The sequence below is a fragment of the Rissa tridactyla genome, chromosome 7 (assembly GCF_028500815.1).
Source record: "Rissa tridactyla isolate bRisTri1 chromosome 7, bRisTri1.patW.cur.20221130, whole genome shotgun sequence".
Taxonomy (NCBI): domain Eukaryota; kingdom Metazoa; phylum Chordata; class Aves; order Charadriiformes; family Laridae; genus Rissa; species Rissa tridactyla.
Window position 1 is genome coordinate 29,820,950 of NC_071472.1, and position 20,331 is coordinate 29,841,280.

Sequence of the window (20,331 nt, forward strand, 5' to 3'; positions counted from 1 at the left end):
AGTTCTAACAGAGTTATGCAGCTTAACAGAAAGCATTCTTATGCGGAAGATGAGACTGACGTGAAAGTCCATCATTAAGCACTCCTCCCAGTTGTTTTGCAACAGCTACTTTAACTGTGCCACCTAGCCTGCAAGCAGCAGGGATTTTTAATTTGTGTAAAAGCACATTAAGCAAGAGTTAAACAGTCAGATTTCATATCTGTGTCTTCATCATCACCAACTACATCTGGGACTTTATTATATTTATCTTTTCTAAAAACAGAGGAGGAGATTTTGCAGTCAAAATCCTTATCCTTTAGAACCCGCAAAGGAGAAGTTTGAATCCTTCCACTTGCAGCATTTGACTGTTGTGCTAGTATTTCCCCCATAAATGACCAGTCTAAGAAAAAACAGACACATATCACCCACTCTCAGGGAAAACACACAATACTAAGTAACTTCCGCTACCTGCATCTAAATGCAGTCAACCTGCATCTTTTTTGCTTCATCTCATCTAGGAAGAGGCATGGTCAAGCTTGCCTCAAAGAAACATCTATGGCTGCTTTGAGAAGATCTAAAGGCTAGCAGTGCTTAGCTCAAAACCAATAGCTTTGTTTCCACAGGTTCAGAATTTTGACAGAGATAGGTTATACCTCATTGTTACTTCTGAAAAGTGAGTCCAGACAGGTAAGCACTATGGTGAGGCCACGAACAGCCACAGAGTTAAAATTTAACTTGAATGAGCAGTTTGGGCCTGACTCCTACTACTGCGCACGTGAGCAAACAGCAAAGGCCTTTTAAAGCAGACATCAATTCAAACAGGAAGCAGGAGAGCATACTCAAGGTTCCAGTCCTTTGTTGATGTCACTGCAGTTATTTCGCATTGAACTTTTAACTCTGGACTCCTTGCCATGTTTTCCCAGAATTGATTTTTTGGTACTAGTTTATTCATCAGGATTTTACTCCCCCTAGGTGAGATCTTTAGTTCTCAGCTGCACAGTGTGCATGTCGCCCTAACCGTTCCCATCACACAGAGGCTAAAGATTCCAAGCAGCCCGTTCCCTGAAAGGCACACGCAGCATCCTTCTCAGCTGAGTTCTCTAGCCTTCGCTGGTCCTGCCAGATCCCTACAAATTGCTAAGAGTTCTGCATTCCTGTTACACCAATGAAAAGAAGTCTTTGAATGTCTCCTGACTCCAACACTGAAATTTGGACTATTTTTGTTCTCTTCCTCATAGCCTTGCCTCACCTTTATTTCCCCAATTTAACTATAATGGAAGTATGTAACCAGAACCATAGCAGAAGGACTGTGAAGTGGAAATTGCTTGTTCTTCTAATACCAACCTAGTTAGTGGGATTAAGCTCAAGCACTCACAATTTATACTAAAGCTCGCATGAATATTTCCAAGTTCATTCCAGCACTCTTGCATAAAGACCTATGATGGGATTTTAACCTAAGGAAGCCTGGTAACTTAAACAAGTAACTTAATGGAAGAGCAGAGAGAGCAGATGAAGAGGGGGAGGATGAAGACAGAAACCAAACAAAAACTACACCTCTGCTCCTCCATGACCTCGGCCTTTGCCTCCCATTACCAAGTCTCTTGTTACTTCCTTTTCTTTAGCTTCCTCAGAACTCTACCTTTCTTAGCCACTTCTTTCCCTTTCTCTCCTCTTCACCACCACCTCTGTTTGACTGACTGAGCAGCAAACCACAGGTTCCCCAAAAGTCGTACATTTGTGTACACAAACGATCTTTCCTTATCATCACATAAGGGTAATGGGATATCCCATTTTAGACATGAAACAGCATGCTCAGTAAAAACAAGTCCCAAAATACAGGCTTTACAGTGAAGAGTGTGATAGGAGTGCATCCATAACAGAAAATACTCAGATATGATTAGTTTACCTGTTCCTAGCTGGTGACTTCCCTGCATCCTCCTGGACAGACCCAAGGCGTGCAGACAACGTGGTAGTTGAAGAGTCTGGGTGAATCAAACTGCAAGGAAAAGGAGCATGGTAGAGATGTTTGAGAGATTTGCCACACACAGCAGTGTCAGAATAGCTGGAATTAAAATACAGTTAATGTTACCTCTCTCTCACACCCACGGTTGTTAAATCAATGAGGGAATAGGGAAATCTGTCCCCATCTGTAGGCCCATGATATCTGGAGGACAGTGCTGAGGTCTTCTCCCTTCAGACTCAAATCTTGGACAATACAGCCTCTTCCTAATTCTCGTATTATCTTGCCTTCTTGCCCTCTTTCCCTATATCCCTTTCTTACACATCCTCCTTCCTTAGAGGCTGCTATTTGTGTTTTGGAGGTAGAGGCATTGCCCCCAACTCCCTAACACATCATCTTTGCAATCCAAGCAATGCTATCGATAGCTATTGCTAGACAGCTTTTACCAAGGTAGCCTGACAACCTTCTGTAATTGTTTAACCTGATCGCTATCACCCTTGTCCTCCTTTTCCTTCCACCCCAGGAGGAAGGAGACCAGATGTCTCTACACCATCAACATAAATTCCTACTGACAAAACTGTATCAGATACAAGCCACTACACTCTAACTGATACAGCTGTACCATCTGTGCTCTGGGACGTAGACATGTTACTAGCATGATAAATGTTTTTCATGAGAAAATGCACACAATACAACTTTGCCTGAGTAGCTGTACTTGCCCAGAGTACAGCACTCCTTCACTTTTAAAGGACATGGCCCTTCAAGGTAGTTAAAGCAGGAGCCCACGCTTCCATGTTCCATCTGCCCAAAGAGCAGAGCAATGTCAGACAAGTAAATAAAGCATCACTCCCCTAAATGCTTTTCTCACTGCCTTGCAGCATATGACAGCAGGAGCAGCAAGAGCCCTACCTCAGATACATTATTTTGGGAAGTGACTCAACTCCCAAGTTTTCCTCTGAAGCAAACTACTTCTCACGCAGAAGTCACAAATAAGAAAAAAAAAAAAAACCACACTCTGTTTCCATTATGAAGCTGTGAGTTGCCACTTTACACTGTGGTGCCGTTTAAGTTCAATATCTTGAGTTTAAACCACTGAAGGTCAATCAGAAACTTAACAAGTAAGTATTTAAAAAAAAGCACTGAAGCCCACTGCAAAAGTTTTACATTTTAAGAGCAACAAGCACTGAAGAAAATTTTAATCCTCCTAAAACAACAATAAACTTCCTAATCTCAGTCTCTCTCCCTCTCACACACAAAAGCAGCCCGTGTTTATTCAGTGTCTCCCAACAAGACTGTGTTCTTGTACAGAGTTATCAACCTTTCAAGAATAGGCGGTATTTTTCTTGAGTGCCACAAGCTGCCCAAAATAAAGATACACTTTCTTTACATGTTCACATATACAAGTTGTTGAATTGCCATAATAAAGATACTAATAACACATCAGAAGAAAGCACTAATGATACCTTCAATTATTTTGTACACCTGAAGAGAAGCATTGTGAGCACGTATACTTATTCCCTAATTCAATATTTGGTAGTATTTATCCCAAGCATCGCAACATTACTGCTTTAAGTGACCATGACATTAAACTAGAAGTACTTTCCTTTATTTAGGCCTAAAGATGATTATTTAATTGCTTCTACATAGGAGCACCATACTCTGAAAAGCAACATGCAAAGCAAGAGTCAGGGCATTTTCTGAAGACAGTTGTTTTTGAGATTTTTTTTTTTAATACTGTCAGAATCACTAGAAGAGATCTGCTGAGAGGCACATATCACTAACACTATCCCTCAGTTAAAAAAAGGCTCTGACTCAAGACCTTCTCAGTAGTTTCACACCTGCCTGTTCTTCTGTTTTTAGGGAAATGAGAACAAACACCACATCTGATTATTTCTTCCTCCCCCCACATTAAATTAAATCAAAGTCCTCAGAAATTAACTTGCATACCACTTGAGAAAAAGTACAGTGTTCTTTTATTCATCTTCCAAAAATAAAGATCCTCTCATTTGAGAGCAATAAGAAGAAATATACTGTGAAAGAAGATCACAGAACCTTTACAGCTGTCCTTTCAATCCCGCTTCAGTTGAAACAGCTGGTTACTTACACATTTTTTCTCTTGTTTACACAGACAACACCTCCTATACTCTGTTGCCCAATGCAAAACCTGACAGGTAAAGCATCAGTGTTACACCGATTTACCTCCCAACACACTTGTGGTTAGAAGGGAAGTTTTTTTGGTTTTGCCTTTTTAAAATTTGAAGCTAAAAGCCTGCTCTGTCACTGGTATAGAATCACTGATTCAATAGGTTAAAGGAAGAACTGCAAATAATTTAAAACTCCACTTCAGAAGTTTCCACATTTCAACTTGAAGAATATTAGAAGCAAGCACAGGATTAGATTGTTTTTACAGGAGATACACTTCTAAATTTCCTAGATGTAAACTACCAGCTTTTGTCTAGGCAGGCGTCAGCCTGAAGACACAGTTAAGATTCTAAAGCTCAGTATGAAGTCATTTACTTTACCTTTGCCAGGTTAGATCCTCCTCCAGAAAGATGTTGCGGCTAGCTTTACGGCTCCCAACTGGTGTGCGAGGCTCGCCAGGATCCAGCACTGATACAGAACACGCAGAATCTGACAGAGCATTTAAGTCTTCTCCGATGGAGTTACTGTCTGTGGAGTGTGCATAGCTTAAGGCTATTTTCCGGCAGTAAGTACAGGCTCGGAGATCCCCTATGGAAAGGGGAACCAGAGAGTGTAACTGAACAGGAACAAATAGTACTCTGTTCCTACAGGATAAGAGGTGCGTAGTGGTGAGAAAAGAAGGATTTCCTGTTTCAAAACCTCTTTGCTTGTTTAACACTAGTTCTCATATTCCCTTAAAGAGCAAAATCCCAGATAATTATACACTTGGGGAATTTCCCCAAGTCAAATGATGCGTAACACATGATCAGTAAGGGAGAGACAGCACATGTGCACACAGAAATCATGGTACAACAATAGCCAGTCAGATATGACATACTAGGTCATACCTGGAAATCATTACCTCCATCAGGAGATGCCTAGAGTTTGGTAACTCGTATTTGAAAGAGTTTCCCCTCACCCTCAATTAGAACATGTGGCTCATTACATTTTAAAACTACCATTACTATGAGTAGCTTTTACTCGAGCACACTTCTTGTAGTAAACATCATTGTTAAATAGTGGCCATATTTGCTTTGTCATCGTGGACGTAGTGTAGGTAAAAATAAGCAGACATAGCATAATCCACCATCGTGCATGAAGAAATTGGTAGAATTAGGTCCTGTGATTCTTTTTGCTTATTTCTAAGCCCACTAGAGACCTGTACAGCATTCTCTAGCAGATGCCAGAATCTAAAATGCGGTAGTTCAAACAGACCTGAGCACACAGAGAACATTCTGCTTCTCAACAGATAAACCCTACCTGTGTAGCCCATGAATTTTCCAGGGATTTCCTGATTGCAGCATCGGCTACAGAAGATCTGCCCACAAAGCCGACAGTGGTGCCTCCGCCGGAAGGTGGTGAATTTCTCACTGCAGTCATAGCATTCTTTGCATTGGCTGTCAGGCATCCAGTACTGCTTCAAGTCACTGTCCTAAAAGGGAAGGCAGCGGACAAAAACTTTTTTGTAAATAAAAAAGCATGCTCAGATTCACAATTGCTTTACAGACTGTGCACATGAAAAGAACAATTTCACATATTCATATACGTGTGTGTGCACCTTCTTGTGTATAAGCACACACATGCACAGAAAAGATTTTTCATGTGGTTTTATAGGGAGCCAGAAGGCTGAGAGAGTTAACTGTGAAAATAAGTCCAGTAAGTCTTTGCATTCTTGATCCAAGATGGAAGCAAAGCAGATAAAAAACTATCATGAGCTGTAGATAAAGGTCAAGAAGAAACAAACATATGAAGCACTGATTGCTCTTCTCTCTCATTTGCCCCTAGCACTTGACAGGCCCTCAATCAGCACAGTTAGAAAAAAATAAACCAAACCAATAAACAAACAAAACAAAACAAACAAAAAAACCCAGAAAAACCCAACACACCACAAAAACAAAACCCACACATTAGTGAAAGCTGTTATTCAGGGGTAAATCAAGTTATCAGGAATTATCAGTGCAGGTAGATCATTTCAACAGCTAATACTGGGATGTACTTTGAAAGGATAACAGATAGATGTAAAAAGTTTTGTTATATGATCAAATTCTTCAAAACCCCAGTAAACAGTTGGAAAAACCTGTGTCCCAGAATGATGTTTCAAAACTCTGGGTTAACTGCTCTGTGAAGACAACTGTGGAATACACATTCAGCAGATAACAACATATACTGATTTGCAGCATAGATGCAGCCACAGGAATTTTTGTCTTGATTTAAGACCTGAAAACAAAGAGTTAAAACTTCCATTTGGTGGTGTAGCTATAAACAAAGCAAGACAAATCTCTCCATTATGATTCTGAGCACACCAGCTACAATTACCATGGATGGAGACAACTGCTAATGGTCACATGACAGCTGTGACTGCGAAACACTCTTTGCTAGAGTTCAGTTCTGGCAATAAGCCTTTTCAGAGGGACTGAATACTTTGGGTTTTTCCTAGGAAGAGAAAGTGCTGCAAGAATTTTCTCAAAACAACCCATAACTGTAACCCACAGAGAAGAAAGGTGATCCATACTCTGATGTTCACATAACAAAAAAAAAAAAGCATGCCCTGAATTTGGCTTTATTTTTGCTTGTTCACAAAGCGAAGTTTAACATAGCTGCTACACCAATTTTGAGACCAAAACAGCTATGATCAACAAGACAACAATTTCATGCTGTCCTCACCCAAACTCATACATAAAAGAGGTCAAAGACTGCTCAAGGCATCTAGTGTTCAAGAGAGTCTAGAAATTTTTATGATGAACACAAAGCTTCAAGCAGGGAAAGATGCAGTTGAAAAGCTTTGCCGAGGAAGTGCTGCAAAGCTGCCGATTAACAGTTTTTGCTGCAGCTTTACTTGATAAGCCAAGTCTCTGGTTTTGTCACGTAGAGAGTGGCTGTTCCAAGCAGCGGTGCCGCTGCCCACCATCTCTCCCACAAGGCCTCTGCCCTACTTGCGCATGACTGGGTGTTTAGAAACCCAGCCATTGCCGGTGGCAGCTTCCAGCTCTCTGCCTTACTCAAGTCAGAGCTGAGCCAACACTCATGACGAGAACAGCCTACATGGAAGGGTTCAGAACAGAAGTCTGTTAGCAGTAGATGTTGATTAGAGCAGCACCCTCCAGGATCTGACACGTGCTTTCTACAACAGTAAAGTGGTCTCCTGTAGAGATAGGCCAAGTCCACAGTAGGAAGAAATTGTTGCCTGGAGTGACTCGATCCAAGACGTGGCTGCAGTCAAGGGCAACGATGCATTACCATTTGTACAGAAGTCAGCATACTGACGACACACCACTTTCAAAGAAAGATCTAGACATACTCATTTATTGCTGCATCCTGTCTGTTTGAATACTTCTCCAATAGCTTCAAAGATGTCTGAAAAGCTCCAGGGCCTTCAGAAGCTGCCACAAACTGAAATATTAGTAGGGGCCACACTCAATGCCCTGATAACTTCAATGAAAGGCTTTTGTTTCACCCTTAAAAGTTTCACCCTTTCTGACAACGCAAAATTATTCTTACAAGCAGAATAGTACTGGAAGCTAAGTGAGTTTACTCAACGTCTACCTGTAAAAGCTACCAAGCCAAAAGCCTTTTCCTCTCCGTTCAGTTTAATTAAATGTACTTTTGCCTGTTTGTGTCTTGCTCCCAGACACAGCTATTTATATCATCACTTATAAATAGTTGTGGCTTCTTCTCTCAACTAGATCCTCCTCTTAAAGGCATGGTCCAACTCAGCAGAGCAAGGTGAAACCAGCAAGTCAGTAGCAACCACCAGACCCTTATCCAACTGAATCAAAATTGATTAACAGGACAAGCCTTTCAAGCAAGTATTGCTGACCAATCATTACCACAGTAAGTGGCAGATTTAATTCATCCTCAGAAGTCTCATTACTATTTGTGAGGGTCAATGTGTTTTACCTGACCACAGTTAGCCTTCAAGGGAGAAAACCATCAGGTAATACTAGATTAGGTAATACAGAAGTGGGAAGGAGTCTAAAATGAGAACATCTGGTCCAAGTTCAAGAAGCTGAGCAACTGCAATGTTTCACTCCCACAATATGACAGATGTTTGACACGTCAAAAAGTCAGCAACAACTTGAATTGTTTCCCCTGCACTCACGCAATGATTTTTGAGTTTATTCACTCAACCTTCAAACATCTGAAAAAATCCCTGTGATGTATCTAAAAGTGAAGCTCAGAGAAGCCCAGTAAACAGTTCAATTGCTAGATAGTTTGGCCTACAAATCCCTCAGAAGTACCTGGCTCTTCCCCTCCATGATTTCTTTGAGGCGCTTTAAAACGGTGCTGAGGCTTCTTAACTGAACTGCTGTTCGAGGATCATGACCTCCAAGAGGCGGTTCTACTTTCCTTCGATTGTCTGGAAGGCAAGGGAGAGTAGTATTCATTTCTTCCATGATACATCAACATTCACATCACAAGACAAAACCCCATTAGAAAGAGAAACCTCCACATATGTCACTTTACGAAGTTACAGCATGTATCGCTTCATGCCCTTGCACTCTTCTTCCCCAAAAGGAGCTTCTGATGCAGACAGCTTGCTTTGACTGACAGTTTAAATACCGTCCTCTGTGTTTACAAGAGCCGATTTCTGAGAATTAAAACATCCTTTAAAGAAGTGAGGTTATTTTCAACCTACTATTTGAACCTTGCAAATGTCTTTTAGAAAGCACTGAAGTCTCATCTTAGAATGCCCTCTAGGATATTAATACTTACAAAAATAATTGCAGCAATATTCACATTCATTCTAGGACCGGTATAAGCCAATGCCTTAACCTGAATTTATTTATAAATTAGTACAGCAAGTCTCAGAACTCAATTGCTCAGATTCTGTTAGAAACAGTAACTCAGAATAAAATGCATCCAGAAGTTCACATTTTTGAGGGTTTTTTGTCATTTTCTAAGAAAAAAGGTAAGTTGTTGAGAACTTGTACAGTCATTCTTGATTAATTATAGCAACAAGACTCCTGAATCAAAAGGTAATGCAGTTAATTTCTTTCCGATAAAATGCTAGCTTACTCTGAAGCATTGCCGTACAAGTTACAAATAGGATCCTTCTCTCCAGAAGGATCTGCGAACACAGTGCTGTATTTACCTGAACATTTAAACATTTTCAGAGTCACTTTCCTACATCAAAAGCTTTTCTGAACAGTTTAAAGTTTCTTACCAGCGTCGCTGCTCTCCATCTGACTAGCATTTTATTTTGATTCCCTTTAGCACGGAAAGGGCAGACATGGCTGCTTTCTGTTGACTGCTTTAGATACCACTGATGTCAGCGGGAACGCTGACAGCACTAGCAGAGGCGTGTTAACTGTTGCCGCGCAGTAACGACCAGGCTATTCCTTTGTGCGCAGCAGATCAAAACTCTGCGAGTCTTGTGATTAAAACTGCGGGATTCCATGCCTCCTCTTCAGGTTCTTAGTAGGTATTTTTAGTTAATCAGCCCACATATAGCTGCTTAATGACCTCTGTACAACAAAGAATCCACAACAGGAGATGATTTTAAAGAGATTCTAAAGTGCTTAAACCCAGTTCTGTGGCTAGCCACTTGGAATTTACTGTTTAACAAAAAAAAATAATCACAATTATACTTTTGGGCAGTACCAAGTTGAATATTTTAGGGTAACTGAAGGGACATGAATATTTCAAGAAAACACTGATAATACCATAGAAACCTTTGGCTCCTCCTTACTTCTATGACAAGATCTATGCTGCATTTACTTCCTGGGCTTTCCTGATGTAACTTTTGATTTCAAGAGCATCTTCTTTCCATAAACGTTGCTTCCAATTCAAAAAACTATTATCAGGCTTCCTGACTAACAAGCTACAAATCTTGTTAGCCAACTGACTCCTAACTTATGAATATACACAGCACTGAAGAAATGCCACAGGTAACTCCACACTGGCTCTCTTGTTAGTTAAATGCCCTTTTCTGTCTTACATAAAACAATGTCAAATGTCATCTACATTAGAAAAAGCATGCCATCAGCAGTAGGAGCACATGGCTCACCTGTTTATACTACAGAAGGTGACCAAGTCTCAGATTAAAATTCAGCTGGTGCTCTTCCTTCTCAATCACTTGATTTCTCCCTTTCTGGGGGAGAACACTGTATAGCAAGAATGTTAAGAAGTTATCACTCCTGCAATACAGGACACGCTGTCTAAACCACCAACCTTATGAAAGGATTCACATGTATCAATCTTAGGTTAACTCTTACTCCCGATCCAAATTCCATTATTATCAATACCACAGCCATTTTCTCAGTTAATGCACGCACAATTTATAGATGTACGTTTTCAGCATTGCAACTATATTTCACCATCTAATCTGCAAAACTCACATTCCTTTCCACAAACACAGAACTGTAAGACTATTTTTCTTGCTTTGCCCACATCATCATCCCAACTGCCATCAGGTCTCTAAAGAGACTTCATATCTTCTTTTGATTTGAGACCACGAGGGTTGAGCACACTTACACATCTAAGTAGTGGTAAGCGTTTTTAGTGCTCCTGAAGAAAAAAAATGCTGCTTAAAAAACAATCCAACCAACCAAAAACCAAATAAACAAAAAACCCACAATACACACACCCCCCAACCTCCCCCCCCCAAAAAAAAAAACTCAAAAACCAACACATACCCCCAGAGACACCTAAAATTACACAAAATAAATTATGTTTTTAAAATAAAATGAAACTTCACTTAAGCGCTATTTATCTGTTATAACAACCAGATCATCTTCACAAACTCTTGCCTGCCATTGCCCAACCAGCACAAAAACAAAGTGAAGACAGGTTCCTCATGGTTTTGAGATACAGAGTCCTTATTGTACTTTCTCAGTCCACAACTCTAACATATCCTCATCTATTTACTCTTCTTCCCTAGCCAAACACTCATAAAAGACAGTAATTTTTCACTTGATATCATTTTGCATTTAACAAAACCCGTCTGCATCTCAGCCCTTCAGTGGAACACATCTTTTCAGGACTACCAGTTTATGCAACAATTGTGTTTTTCTTATCCATTCCCTTCCCTTCTATGTGTTCACTGAACAAAACCTCAATATACCCAAGGAAGCCAGTTTAGATTTTCAGTTTGACTTACTTCCAACCTATTTATCCTTCTTAAGCTAAAAATTAACTCCTAAAGCTAGGAAAAAAAGAATACTCATATTTCAACCTTCTTACGTGTATTCATGGCTGCCAATCCTTGGCAAAATCTATACATCCTCTGAAATACTGTATGTTTTCCTCCCCTTTTTCCTACTCTTCCCACCTGAACTGTCATCACTGGGAAAGATCCTGCAACACCATTCCAGCTATGACTGCCTACTCAGTACACTCTTCTGAGTTCAGGCTACAGAAAGACTTGCTCAGTAAGTCATGCAATTGTTCTGCATTCTCAATTACTGAATCACTGAAATATATTTTTCCCGAGTTTCTTTCATGACCCTATGTATTTTAGCATTCATTTTACAGTGAATGAAACACTACAAGAACTACTTTGTTGTAACTTAACTGCTAGTTTGAGTTTACAGGAAGAGAGCTGACCACACACTAACACAAGAGGTACAACAGAGAGCTTCACAGTTTCAACAATGAACAAATACCTCCGCCAGAGATACCATAGTTTTGCTAATACCAATCAATGTGAATTGCTTTCCAGTTATTCACTGCCAAAGCATACCATTTCATATTCAAGTCCATTATCACAGTTCAAACATTGCATCTTCCCCCAGCTATACAAAGTACTGGCATGAAATTATGAAAGCTCTCCTTAACTTCATTTTACAGCATGCACTTTCATTTTCCAAAACCTTTTTCAAGATAAAAGATGCTCTGGTAATAAGTCATGTTCTTTAGGATTCCTGATAACCACCACAGGCTTTCCTCAGGCCTTCTTCCCCCTCATATGATTGTTGGCTTTTCCTTACTCCTACTAAGCTCCTTTGCCATTCCCTATTACTGCCAGTCTCCTACAATTGTCTAGCATTAACAGCGTTATCCTGCATGACAGGGTAACAAGCTAGGAGTGCTTTTACTCCAATGCTCCCTCTCCAATTGGTCAGCATTTCTAGTTCTCCTTAAACTGGATTTGCAAGCTGTGACATTATCTCCATCCGAGACTATTTTGGTTCACTAGGTACACCTTGAAAGTACTCAGCCGACAGCACACACGGACCCATGCTGTCCAACACAAGCAGCTGGGCTCACTGTCTCTGTACAAATGATACCAGCTTCCCAGCACCCTACTCCAGCACATGAGGATGCAACAGATTACCCAACAGCGAGGCCACAGAAATCAATGTAAATTCTCGGCACTGGTTCTTCAGCCATACAACCCCCAAAGCATCTCTGACGTAAGCTAGGCATCCAGTGGCTTCTCCTATTTTCACAAAAGCCAGTAAGGTACCATTATAACGTTTTTGTGTAAGCAGTCCCAAATGGGAAGCACACCACCAAAATCCTACATATTTGATTCTAGACAGTTTCCTACAAAAGCCACCATCCCCCCATGTTGTTCTGCACTTGCAGTTGTCACCCAGCATGGTCCCTGAACACTGGGAGTATCTGCTATGCAGACAGTGCAAGATAATGGACAGATGAGGGGTGGGAGCCAGCATCTTCAAGAGCAATTTCATTCCATCACTGTTTAAAGCCACCGGCTGCCTTTTATTTAGTTATTCCTTTCAGTTTGCTTAAGCTTGGCACGTTATTTGAACGTGCGCAGGCTAGAGAGACCTTTGTGAAGGACTTAAGCATTTTCCCACCTACACTTGCCAATGTTATGAAGTATCTGAGTAATGGCCAAGCCTAGAGAGACATTTACAGGCCTGCAGATACAAGGTTACAAGAAAACTCAATTAGACTAGACACCTCACTGTCACTGACTGACCTACCAATCTCAGTGTTTATGTAAATCACATCACTTCTTTTCATACTTTTCATTCTTTAGATATGAGAGTAGTTTCTACAATTATTTGCGCAGCCCAGAATCAGCTGCAATGGCAGAAGTAAAATTCTCCTCTGCTCAATGTTCAGAAATCCTCAAAGACCTGATTATTCAGCACCTTTTAAGACAAAAGAAGGCATGAAAATTAATTTTTTAAAGTTTGCTTCAAAAAAAGCAATGCCTGTGTTTTGGAGAAAGAAAGATGCAAATATTTTTCCCCTCTTCAACTACAGTGAGATGGCCAGAAAAACTCCCCTGAAACCTCCTCACCAGTATAGTACACTTTGACTTGCATTACACAGAGTTCACATTTGTTACAGCACCGAGGTTATCTGGGGGAAGATCCTCAATAGTGAGTCAGGCCACTCAGCACCCAATATCACAGAAATCTCTTCAAAAAGCCAGCAATTCCTTCTTGGTCTAACTTTACTTCTTTCCAGGCTGATTCATCATCACATATTTCTGAGCATACTTTCATCCAAACCCAGGGACATGAATGGAGGTCCTGAAAAGGAGCTGGAACACTGCAGCAACAGTTCCTCCCCCACACCTTAGACTGAGTCTCACCTCCCTGTCTGTCTACTCCCAGTGGAAGTCAAACTGCAAGATTATTTCTGCCTTCTGAGTACTGAACAACCTACCTTACCTAAAGGTTTCTAACCTGTAATCCCCAGATAACTTCCAAGTGATTTAAAAGAGGTAACAAAGAATGAAGTAAAGTAAATCAGCAAATCAGCCAAGAGCACGCTGCTGTACTTGGGACATTTAAGAAAAAGCTTCAGAAAAAAAACCAACAACAAAAAACCCACCCTAATTCATTTAGCTGTGACAGGTACAACTAAATAGTACGAACAGTACTGGAGGGCAAGGAGGAAGATGATGAATGTGTTCAACTAAGTATGCAAATGACTTAGAAAGATGAAAATGCTAGTTATCTGTACGGGACTTTTGCCTGGTTACCAAGACTAGACATCTATCTAAAAGTCCCGTACAGATTAACAACATTTAAGATCTTATTTGTTTGCACTAGGTACCGTTCTCTCGGAAATACTGTCCTGCACAGGATTTTTACCCAGCTTAGCAGTTTACTCAAGGCTATCACAAATGGCTGACCACAACTAGGCAGATCTCAAGAGGGACCCCTGCAACCTACTTACTAGCTCTTCCAGATCTTCACAAAGCCATTACACAGTTGCACCTTTGAAATCCCATTCAATTCCCATCTCAGCTAAAAAGAGATTCGGTATGGCATCTGGTAATAGTTTCAAGGTTAGGAATAAAAAGGGTTTAGATACAAGTTTTTATTCAATTCTCCTCAGAACAACTACAAGCAAAACCCTGCATTTATAACTCCCCTGAAGACACAAACATCAACCCCATTTAGGCTGAGCTCTGAAGTTATAGTTTGCATGCGGCTGTTAAGAAACCGAAGTCACTCAAGACAAAGCAGAAATTTTCAGGATCAAGGTTCAAATGACTTTAAGTCGTTGGATGTTTTTTGGCAGCCTCTTCTGTTCCAGACTGTTTTGTAACTGAAAAACAGAGCCCCAACAACAGTGTCTTGCTGGAACACTAAGACGGGTGGAGGGAACATGCTTCTGAGGTTAAAGTGCAACCTCATTAACAGAAGTAGTGTAGCCTGATACCTGATACCAAATTCTGCTATTAATCTAGACAGTCAAGGAACCTTTGTTCACTTCCTTCCACTTCACTCTGAAGCATCCCAGACTGGCTAGTACAACATTCCCTTGCAGCACAGAAAGCTGAAATTACCCAGAGTTGTAGAAGATCTTCTTTGCAGCTCACCAGTCAGCTGTTTTTTGTAAGGAACCGGTGACCTCAGAGACTGAGCCCTGGTGGGATGCTGAGGACTGGACCAGCCACCACTCAACGCTTGTGGATCACTCTGTCCTGCCTCTGCTCTCTCTGCCGGGGATGAAAGCCTGCCATCATCTGGAGTTGACAAAAAGCAAAAAAACAACTGTTCAGACATGATAAAGAAAAATAGTAGTGCATGCAAAACTAAGGGTAAAAAAACTGTCATAAATAGCTTGTTTGGATCACGATCATACATAATAAAATGTATGAAATTTTTGTCTGAAAAGTACCATACAAAACATGGAAACAGGTCAGTATGTAGAACTTGTCTGTCAAGGCTAAGGCTATTTCAGAAATACCCCTGCTGTGAAAAGTATCTAAACAAACAAACCAACCAACAAACATTAATTATTCTTGCTCTATGGAATAGCTACACTTGATTATCAGCTTCTGCCCTGAAAAGAGTTTTTCAGTTATGTTAGAAGCCAGCACTGAGGCCACATTAAAGTTACCACAGCCTTTAATAAACCACCCTTTTCCATCAGAGGATCAAGTATAGACAGGTTCCCAATGATTCCAGTAACATGCCCATTTTGTGTGCTGTTTCAAGGTTGTTTTACCATTCCTACAACACAATACTTTGCTGACTCCAGCTACATTTCTCAGAGACAAACAAGTGAAGCCAATATTGACCACGTCTTATACTACTTTCAATAAATTAATAATGATGGGAGATATTCTACTATGCAAACTAATAGCAGTCATACCAAGTAATTATTTTTCATTCTGCATAATAAGAGTCTGAACAGATCAGTTTGCTTATGCAAAAAGCTATCTTGGCCCTTTTTCCCAAGCCCAAACACTGAGAAATATGCTTAACAGAGCTGGACAGCGAACAGACTAAACAAAGGCAGCTGACCAGTTGCCATTTGCTGCAAAGAGAAACACAGGTTTTGTACAAAACCAAGGTGCATTCATTCACCACTCTTTGCAGTATATTTCTTTGAAACAAAAGAGAGAGAAAACCTCACATGGTTCTTTAAGAGCTTGCCACTGAGAATCTAAGAGTTTCACGATACACGTAGCACAAAGGCCAAAATCAAGTAGTACCTTTTAATATAGAAAACCTTCCTAACACTTCAGACCTATTGATGGTGAATACCTAAGACATGCAAACTAAGGGTGGATTTCCTGTAAACACACTGCTTTATTGCAGCTCAGCTGCCGCCCAACTGACGGTACAAGATGCAGAGGAAGGCGAGGAGCGGAGGAAGTCTGGAATAAGAACTTGCATTGGAAGGACAGGCACATATTTTGCTCATATAGGCTGGCAGAGCATTACTCCTGCTTTTAGCCCAAAAAAACTTCATACAGGCAAAGGAAACCCAGATGCTCAGCTAAGAACCTATACAATGCTATCTGCTAACTGGCTTGCCTCTGACCTTCATGGGCAGCGACAGATTTCTAGCTGCAAGATGCTGGCTATCTTCTCCCACAGAAAAGCTCTACTATGTCACGCAAAATCAAGATGCAACATCCCTCACAAAAGAACTGACACACTATCCATTTGGCCAGCCGTCTGGCTCTTGTATTACACTCTTGTATTCAGAGGTGTTTTTACAAGTTTATGTGGCAGCAGAGGGCATCAATAAAACAGACAGCACACAATCCACACACACACATTTCTTCAAGCACTTACCTTTGCTGAAACGGAAAAGATTTACAAAAGAGCTGTAGGCTGATTTAAAAGGAGGCTCATCCTGGTCAGGAGTCAGGGGTTTGAAATGAGTGAGATGAGACGGACTACTAGGAGAATGAGGTAGTTCACTGGTAGAGTCCAGTGTCGGAGACCTTTTGTCATCTGCGGCCATTTCACGTGCCCTGGAAAGAGTTCAGCAACATGCGTTATACACAGGGTGGTGAAACAGAACATCTTCAGTCAACTGAAGAGAAGGTGTCTCGTTAGATGCTAGGTGGGAAACATTCACCTCATCTACCACAGACATCGGCTATTAGCACAGGTCAAGAGTGCCAGAGTTAGGAGCCCATGTCCCCTGTCTAGCCATTAGCAAGAGATCAGCATCTCTCTGCAGAGAGCAATTCAGAGCTCCTAGTTAAACATCCAGAGCAATCAAAGTAAGTAAACAGCCACTCCACTGCCTGACTACACACTCCAGATGCTGTTTTATGGGAACTTGAAATTTTCAATGGAGAGTCTGCATGCATATCACAAAGAAGTTTTAATCTCAGCTCCAGAGAAGAGCTGTCAATGCTGTGACTTCTGCAGCCCTTATAACAAGAAAACTGAAGACAGGCACGCCTCAGCAAGCACAAGACACTCATCGTTTGGCCAAGTTCACTTCAGAATGAGAAATCGAATGAACTGCAAACAAAAACAAGACTGAAAGATTAAGTTTGGTGGCACACCGCTTCCTTCCCCTCCACACTACAATACAGGGCCTTGTGCAAGTTTCTAGGGAAGCAATTCAAAGTATCATTTATTTGTTGTCATATCTAACACCTCCAAACTTCCTTGTTTTCAAAAGTAGCTACGTTAAGGAAAAACAAACAAAAAAAAAAGCCAAACCACATCCTATATTAGAGGAAGCCATAGTTGTTAAGCTTATTTACTGTGTACCAAAGCCTTCATACGGCCAAGAGTCATGCTTTCCCACAGCCCATATTCTTTAACCTCAATGCACACCTGATTTCTTCCACTCTGCCTCACTAAGCCTGCACTTCTAGTCTGTTAGGCTGCCTTCATCTTTGTTTAAGCAAGACTTAGTGAAACATTTGACGGAGCAGGAACATGGGGAGCTGATGGAACCTACGAGTGACAGCTAACTTTTACCTGTGCCAAGGATCAAAACCCTGTATGAGTCTACTTCCTGCTTAGCAGCTGATACATGCTCCTTCATGAAATACCAGTTTCCAGTTTCCACAACTGCTCCTTAGAATCTACAGGCATATTTTGCTGACTAGAACATTTTCTTCCACCTTCTAAGAAACCACGCTAAAAATCTATGCAGTCCAGAGAAAATCCAGGTGGTTGACAAGTGACACTGGAAGTGCTAACAAGCTGCGTGCAGCTCATGTGGCAAGGTTTGACCACTCCTGCAACGAACGCGCAAAAGATGGTATCTGCGAGTGAATCATACAACTTCTCAGTAGACTTTTCCTTGTTGCTCTGTATAGTAAGCACCTTCAGTTCAGAGCTTCTCCTTATATTCACATATCCTTAAGAAAGAAAACAGAGGGACGTCATTCACAAAGTTCTAAGAGAAAGTCTGGTCAGGTTCTTTATGTAAGGTCAAGTCTTAAGCCTGCAATGCTTCCGCATCCTTCTTCCCCATAAGTCATGGTATTTTTTTTTCTGTTGTGCATTTCAGCAATATTATTCCAACAGATAATTTGAACATGCTTAAAATACCAGAGTTCATGGAAAATGCCATCAAGAGCACGTCTTCAGGTACATTTGGAATTTTTTCTTCAATACTTAAGGCAACTGATAACTTGCTTTTTAAATGTTGAATGTACGACACTGCTGTGCTCCCACACACACCACCACATTAAAAACGTTGTTAGCAAGTCAACCAGAAGTCTTACAAGAAACTACGTCCATCTCCCAGCAATTGGATATAGCCTGGCAAGACAGGAAATCAAGGAAGTCTCTGAACTTGCACACCTCATATATGTGATTTTGGAAAAATAAACTTTAGCTTCATGGGAAAAAAAAATACACAGTAATTGCGTCTGTGACAGCAGTACTAGCCTAATTAAAACAGATTGAGAAGACGAGCACTGTACTTGGCATTGCCTCCAGAAACACCTGGATTTTCTGTGCTGCACAACATACTAGCTACGGCATGTATCACCTATTCTCAAAGCGATTTAGTTCTCCCACTAAAAGGAAAACACTCCCTCCCCCTCCAAGAAAAAGGGAAATAGTCACTTATTCGTGTATTATGGGGAATCAGAAAGGGGTCAACATATCAGTCACCAGGCACAAAACCACATCTTCCTCAGGATCCTTACCAAACAGCCACGGGGGGTATATCTAGAGACACTTTAGGCTGCAACGTCTTCAGCAATCACCGATTCACCACCGACAAAACAGAGAGCACGAGTTCGGGTGCGAACCCCCGCAGGCGTTCAGCAGCTGCACCCGGAGCGGCTGGGACACCCCGCACCCCACGGAACTGACCCAAACCGCTCAGCGCCAGAGGGGCCGCGCCACTCCCCGTCACTGGATGTCACCCCCGGGCACCCGGCTAACGCGCCCCGGGCGTAAAAGCTGAGCAGCCGTAATTTAAACATAACTGCATCACGCGCACACAGGCTGCGCTTCCAACCTCTGCGCCGGCGCCGGGCGGGCGGCTTCGCTTTCCTTTCTGTTAAGGGGACGCCCCACCACCTTCCCCCGCCACAGAGAGGCACCCAGCTGGGATGGCGGACCCGGAAGATCACCTGCGTGGGTACGGGAAGGAAGCAGCGGAAAGCTGCTCGCAGGCAGCGGCCACGCAGCAACCCCCAGGCCAGCCTAGGAGCACCGCTACCAGGGACGGGGCCGGGTCCCACAGAGAGGGTCCGCGTACCCCGGGGAGTCCCTGCCGCGGGCCCAGGCGGGATCGCCCGCTGCCGGAAGGGCTGTCCTCACCTGCTCCCCGCGGCAGCAGTGTCGGTGCGGGGTGCCGGGGCGCAGGCCCAGGGCGGCTCCGCCTCTTTTCACCCCCCGCCCTCCCCGGCGCCGGCCCGCCCCTAGCAACCCGCCGCGCTGCCGCCAGCCCTGCCCAATCGCCCGCCGATGGCGTCGCTCCTCGCCGAGGCATCGCCAATCGAGGCTCGGCGCGGATCCACCCGCCGGCGGGGCCCGTGGGGCGGTGTCCCCCGCCCCGTCACTGCGCTCCGCCTCCGCGCTGGCGGGAGGCTTCTTCCGGGCTGTGGGAGCCGCCGCCAGCATGGCAGCGGAGGGAGCCCGGGCAGGCGAGTGTGCCTCCCTGGGGTTCCACCCCGGCCCCGCAGGGCGGAGAGCCCCGCTTCCCGGGCGGCCGTAGTGCCGACATGGCCGCTTCAGCGCCACCAAACGTGTCCGTGCCCGCCCGTGTGTCCGCGTATATTCCCTGGGCTGGGCAGCGGAGCCGTTTCGCCGGCACCCCGCCGCCGGAGGCTAGCCAGCACAGCCTCCCCGGGTCCCGCTCCAGTAGCCCGGACACACTCGAACCCCCTCGGCGCCCAGGCCTTCGTGCCTGCCAGCGCCATCTGTGGCGGCGCAGGCCACTTACTGTCTCGGGAGAGCGCGGAAAAGGCCCGTCCCGGCGGGCAGCCCACCGCGCTGCCGCCTGCCTGGCCCGGTGGGACGGCCGCGGCGCGGTACGTGCTGCCGCGGCCTCCTCACAAGGGGGCATCGGGCGCGCAAAACCCGGGCAGAACCTATGGAGCGGAGACC

The 20,331-nt window shown here is 43.0% G+C and overlaps 1 protein-coding gene across 33 annotated transcripts in view; it reads right to left on the reverse strand.

Annotated features, from left to right (window-relative positions):
- The window catches only part of PIKFYVE (phosphoinositide kinase, FYVE-type zinc finger containing), a 79,691-nt gene extending 59,396 nt beyond the window's left edge, over positions 1-20,295 (reverse strand). For 26 of the 33 annotated variants that reach the window (XM_054209463.1, XM_054209462.1, XM_054209459.1 and 23 more), the window contains exons 1-6: positions 16,585-16,766; positions 14,841-15,020; positions 8,359-8,477; positions 5,381-5,552; positions 4,462-4,669; positions 1,886-1,975 (exon numbers count right to left, since the gene is read on the reverse strand). In XM_054209463.1, the coding sequence (XP_054065438.1) occupies positions 1,886-1,975; positions 4,462-4,669; positions 5,381-5,552; positions 8,359-8,477; positions 14,841-15,020; positions 16,585-16,756 (941 nt within the window). In that variant the 5' untranslated portion in view covers positions 16,757-16,766. Of the gene's footprint in view, positions 1-1,885; positions 1,976-4,461; positions 4,670-5,380; positions 5,553-8,358; positions 8,478-9,284; positions 10,685-14,840; positions 15,021-16,584; positions 16,767-18,920; positions 19,307-19,542; positions 19,608-20,167 lie in introns of those variants that run through there. The other 7 variants (XM_054209460.1, XM_054209464.1, XM_054209465.1 and 4 more) reach the window with 7 other exon arrangements.
- Positions 20,296-20,331: the final 36 nt, after the last annotated feature.